The 6350-nt window shown below is 33.8% G+C and overlaps 1 protein-coding gene across 1 annotated transcript in view; it reads right to left on the bottom strand.

Annotated features, from left to right (window-relative positions):
• LOC106465569 (regulator of G-protein signaling 3-like) overlaps positions 1–6350 on the bottom strand; it is a 43802-nt gene that overhangs the window by 25157 nt on the left and 12295 nt on the right. The window contains exon 2 of the mRNA XM_013925796.2: positions 1991–2662. Within this exon, the coding sequence (XP_013781250.2) occupies positions 1991–2608 (618 nt within the window). The 5' untranslated portion in view covers positions 2609–2662. The remainder of the gene's footprint in view (positions 1–1990; positions 2663–6350) is intronic.

A 6350-nucleotide genomic window follows, 5' to 3' on the forward strand; every position in this document is an offset into this window, starting at 1 on the left:
AAAAAAATAAAATGGTATCGTCTTTTGGAATTCTATGTAATTACAATAAAAGAAAAGCATTATATAAACAACTAGCCGTGTTACTTGTTCATGGAGAAAATTTACATTTACATTTTACATGCTAAGTAATCATGAACCACGATAGTGGTTCATAATAGGGATCGCAAGGAATTGCACAAAACCCTTATAGAACGTTTGGGCAAAAATCACCTTAAACAATAAATATTCAGTTCAAATAACACTTTAAGATATTTACTATTGACTGCTAAGGCTGTACACTTATAATAATTCTAAAAAAAAACACGCATCTTAGAATTAGAAGGAAAACAAAATCCGCTCAAAACGACCAGTTTTTCTTCTTATTATTATTCTCTTGCTAGTCTACAACAAAAACGGCTTGGTACATTGCACCCAAAACGTTTGTGAAATACTAAATAAGGTAAATCGAAGATCATAGGTGTATTGAAAAGTCGATTTGATTCTTCTATATTTTACATAAGCTAGAAAACATCATGATTCTAGTGTAAACAATGTTATCATTATCCCTTGAAGTTAGCTTTTTTACAATTATTTGGTGTTCCTTTTAAAAGCTTAAGTACAGGGTGAAACAAAAAATGCCAGCCAATATCAGATGAACATTAGATTACTGTTTCATGTAGTTATTAAATGCTTTGTACAATGTACAATCGGTGTCTTTAGGGAGCCAACCCCCTATATTATATGTGAAGTGAAGGAGCAAAATAATTAATAAAAATCAATATACATAATATTAAATTTTATTACACACATTCGTAGAGTAATTATTTTAAAAGACACGGGGGTTTATTTAAAGCGATGTTTTATTTGAAAAGGCTGCTTTTCTACTGGTAAAAATTTATACACGCATAGTTGTTTCTTAGTCTAGACATATACTTGCCCATTGCTATACATTATATACAGAAAATTTAGTCACATAGAAACTATAAATGATCACTATATTCTCAAATAAATCTCCATGACAATCTTCAGCTACAACTTAACATTTTACACCTGGAGCTATTGTTTGCTTGTTTATAAGTTGTTAAGCACAAAGCTACACAATGGGCTATCTGTGCTCTGCCCACCACGGGTATATTTGGAACTAATGCGGTCAAATAGTCAATAGCTATAGTAAATCATCATGTACAGTATCAGCTAGCTACGTTTATTATCATTACAATGTATAAAGTTAGCTACCATATCAAGTAATCCTTTGCCCATAGTTGAGCACAAAAAGTAAGCAAACAAGATAAATAAAAAATTGGGAATTTAAAAACATGCAAATAGGGATCGTAAACAAAAGTATGGAATCTAAGCTGGAGATACTGTAGACATTATTTACTTAAACTACAAATCCCTATTTTGACTCCACCAAATCTAATTCTAGGTAACAGCATGGACCCCAAATAAGGGTTTGTAATTTGAGTACATCATGTCTACAGTATCTCCAGCCTTGTTTCTTTATTTTTCTTTACGATCCCCATTTGCAGGTTTTAAATTCCCAATTTTTTTTATTTATCTTGTATACTTAATAACATACTAACGCTTTATTGCACCACGTCACTAATTATGTACCACTAGTGTTTCAAGTATACAGGTCGATAATTTATCATCGCTTGTTCAGGTATTGGCCGGTGACGTGGCCATCTTTGGTTGTGGCACTGATACTAACTGTTGTGTAGAACAAAATAATAACAGTGAAAATTATTAAATTAATACGAAATTATTTCATCCTAAGTTATAGTTACTTGATAACGAAATTGGATATTTTATTATTCTAAAACGATAAAAACAAGTAATTAAGTGATTCGGTTTATCTTTATCCGCCAAAGGCTGAAATAATGTATCTCAAACTTCTGACAACAGCTAGTGATAATTCATACATGATTTTCAAGTTTTTCAATGTATATAAACCACTCACTTCAGTTCACTGTATTTTGAAAGTATTTTATAAACAATTGTTACCACTTACCAGTTTCTCTCGAAGAAAGAGCGCATGTGCTGGAACGTCTTTAGAACAACCTGCGCTGCGTGTTCGTCGCAACAATCGAGAGAATTTTTCAGTACTTTTTGATAGAGAAGTAGCCACCGATGCGCCGCCTGGAAGCTTAAAATTGTCTCCCGATCCTTTTCGAATTTTGGCTCGAACGCCATAAACCCAATCGTTAGGAGTACCAGATTTTGATTCCTGACTTTTAAGGTCTGCCAACTGATCAGAACTCAGACTACTACTCATTTTTGTCTTGTTTTGTCCTTTTTGCTCATCACTGTTTGATGATCTTCTGGACCTTGTAAAAGTACAGTTGCTGGCAACAGATTCAGCCATGTAGTCTGTACTAAAACTACATTTTTGTCCAAATTCAAAAGCCAGTCGGACAGTCCCTGGGGAAGGAGTATTACCTGTACTGTTAGAGGCCCAAGAAGGACTACTTTCTTCTCCAGTACTCTCACTGTATTCTTCCACCATACAGCTTCTTCCCACTCGTTGTGCTAAACTCTCGGATGTTTGTTGCGTGAGAACGAACTGTTCTCGTGAATGGTCGCTTAAGAGGGATTGCTTACCACCAGACTCTTGCTGATAGTGGTCCATTGTGTCATTGCTCCAAACATCAACCAACTCCGTAGAATAGTCTATGAATAATCGCTGTAAAGGACACATATTAAGTAAATATACAAATGTGACTATTATATGATGTGTAGCTTTGAGATTATCGAAAAAATGTATAAGTAGAACTTAGAGTGTAACAACTTTGTCTATTTTTATGTCTTTCATGATAGTAGAGAAATAAATTAACAAACTGATTTCGTACCTAATGGAAGCTTTTCTTAGGGAACAAACAACAAGGATTCCTTTTCAAAATCATTGAAAACACGGACAACTAATTTATCAGATAAATAACTACTAGTCTAATCTGATTGAATATTTCAAATATTACCGAAAATTAGGGTTAAAAACAAACTTCTGTCTAACGAGCAGCTTTTCAGAAACAAGGAATCATTAAGTATTTTATAAGATGACGTAGTTGTCAGAAGATAAAAACCAATAACTCCTGTTATACGTAGAGACTGATTTTTCTACTTAGGCTACCTATCAAGTTTTATCCTCTTTTTACAGTTGTTTGGAGATAGTACATGGACAAAGCTAGAGATATATACTCTTTTCGGGTTCGGATCCCCGTCACACCAGACATGCTCGCCCTTTCAGCTGTGGGGGCGTTATAATGTGACGGTCGATCTCACTATTCGTTGGTAAAAGAGTAGCCCAAGAGTTGGCGGTGGATGGTGATGACTAGCTGCCTTCCCTCTAGTCTTACACTGTTAAATTAGGGATGGCTGGTGCAGATAGCCCTCGTGTAGCTTTGCGCGAAATTCTAAAACAAACAAACAATACCCATTTCTTTTCATGCGAAATTCGCCTTAATGATCTTGAGAAGCAGAGAAAAACAAACAAGAAAACGTGTAATTTAACTGAAGACATACTACAGAGGTATATATATTATTGACAGCAAATTAGAAGACAAAACATTTGGAAGTTAACTCTAGAGTTACTGATAGACTCCATAGAATTTTTAAACACATTTTTCTAAACTATTTATAAACAGACTTGCTTGTGTGTCCAAGGCTTTGGTGACGACAGTACCCGTAATAACATGTCCCCCTGTTGGTCAGCGGTAAGATTATGGACTTACAACGCTAAAACCTGGGATATGAGTCTCTGCGATAGACAGCGCGCAGATAGTCCATTATATTAGTTTTAAGCTGAAACCAAACAAGTCATAATATGAAAAAAAAAGAGCCACAAAAACATACTCTCAAAGAGTAAATAAAAGTTACATCAATAATTACAATTTCAGTTACTTCCATTAATTATTGCCAGGTTTCTTACTGTATTTTGTATAAAATACGAGTGGCATTACCCAATATGCTTTGGTCAGTTCTTTACACTGAGTGTTATAAAACGTAAACGTATAAATATAATACAATATGATCCCACATGTCAGTTCTCACCCGTAGAGAACGGTATAAAAAGAAGTCAGTAATTTGAGGATTAAATGCTGAAAGAATCCACGTGTCGTAGTGTTTTTAAAGTGCTATGAAATGTGTTTTATTTTATTTCTAACTTAAAAAGTATTCCGAGTAGCATTTGTTTGCTCTAAGTATGATTAATTAACCGAGAGTTGTGATACTTTTTATGTAAGGAACAGTTTCATTTGAGTTATTACGAAAATACGAGTTTCTTTACAACTGACTCGTTTTTCAAATCAAATAGGAGATACTTCATCAAATGGAGAACCTCTCTTAGTCGCCCCCCCCCCAGTGGCACAGCGGCATGTCTGTGGACTTACAACGCATTGAGTATCTTTGTGCTTAATTACAAACAAACAAAATATCTTAGTGTCGTTAAAAACCAGCAGATGGCAGCACAATAAGTAAAAAACTTCAAACATCCATTTATTCCAAGAGTTTACTTTTGATTTTTTTAGTTAGATATACTCGTTATTTAAAGAAATAATACCTAAAATACGTAATAAATACGAATATTAATTATTTTGTTGTTATTAATAATTTCGTAGTGCTGACTTGTTAACTAATAAACGGAGAAGATGTTATATTTTGATTTTAAGATTCAGATTGTTCTTTAGATAAAGGCGGATCAAGACTTTTGATCAATGCAAGCTATTTACATAGGTCATAGGCCATAAATCGAAAACGATCGTAGCTAATTAAATATACTGTTCTTACGTTCTAAATTATAAAGTCTACAATACATTGTTTCATCAGTTAACTAATTGCAATGATTACAATATTTCTCGCCGTAATCTGCTATTAATGTTTCATAAAGTTCTGCCAACTTAGGATTGTTTGTCTGTAGTTAAGCACAAAGCTAAAAAATAGGCTATCTGTGCTCTGCTCATTACGGGTATGGAAACTCGGTTTCTAGCGTTGTAAGTCCGCAGACATGCCTCTGTGCCACTAGGGGGCGCCAGCTTAGGAGATTTACATTAGTCCTAAATCTATATACTAAGCTCAAATCAAAACAGTACTTATAATATAATATAATAATATTAATAAATTAAACATAACAAAAATAGATATGTTCAACACTTTAAAATGTTGTTAATAAAAGTAACGCAAAAGTAGAGCTAACCGAATTTTTCAATTACGAATTCTAAGCAATACTGGAAATATCAAGCCTAACATTTGATTTGGCTGATTCGCCAAAAAGCTGGCTTCACCGTTGCAACCCGCTGGGGCACAATCATTGCCCAGTTCAAATTTCTCGGCTATGTGAGAAGAACAAAGATAGTAAACGAAAGAGGGAAAAGAGAGAATTTTAAGATCAATTTTAGGGGAAAGTATTGAAGTTGGTCGAACTATTAATTTTGTTTGTTGTATGTAAATAAACATACACATTTAAATACATATGCCCCCATAGTCTGCGGATTTACAACGCTAGAAACCGGGTTTCGATACCCGTGGTGGGCAGAGCACAGATAGCCCATTGTGTAGCTTTGTGCATAAATTCAATGAAACAAACAAATAAATACATATACCGGTATTAAGAATTATATGACTATCACTGACCCAACATAATGCTAAGTTTTTCAACAACAACAAAAAAATGACCCGCGATACAAAAAGGTTGCCGACCACTGGCATAGAGGTAAGTCTGTAGGCTTATAACGCTAAAAATCTTGGAAGCTTTGTACTGTCAGTTTCGGTTTGTGTTTTAGTGAACGCTCCTGAAGAAGCCGTGAAGAGAAACGTTGAGCGTTTAATTAAATAAAAACAACATTTGGGTGTTTTAAGGTCGTTTATTTCTAGTATTAATTAACCCGTATTTTAATTTCATTTCTTAAACATAACGCCTAAAATGTTCAAACATCTGAATCAAATCGCTAACAAACAGACAAAGTAAGTTAGAAACTTTTTATCACGCGCCATGTTATAACCATAACTTAGAAACTGAAGATATCTTTAGTTGTGTCTTCAAGCAAACTTTTCATCACGCGCCATGTTATAACCATAACTTAGAAACTGAAGATATCTTTAGTTGTGTCTTCAAGCAAACTTTTCATCACGCGCCATATTATAACCATAACTTAGAAACTTAGCATGTTTGGTTAACTTTATCTATTTGTGTTACATTATCAACCTTTTTCAAAAATATTTTCTAAGGTTAGCATGTTTGGTTAACTTTATCTATTTGTGCTACATTATAAACCTTTTTTAAAAAGTATTTCCTTAGCTTAGCATGTTTGGTTAACTTTATCTTATTTGTTGTTACATTATCTAACCTTTTTTAAAAAGATTTCTTTACGTCTTAGCAT

The sequence above is a fragment of the Limulus polyphemus genome, unplaced genomic scaffold, assembly GCF_000517525.1.
Source record: "Limulus polyphemus unplaced genomic scaffold, Limulus_polyphemus-2.1.2 Scaffold1983, whole genome shotgun sequence".
Lineage (NCBI taxonomy): Eukaryota > Metazoa > Arthropoda > Merostomata > Xiphosura > Limulidae > Limulus > Limulus polyphemus.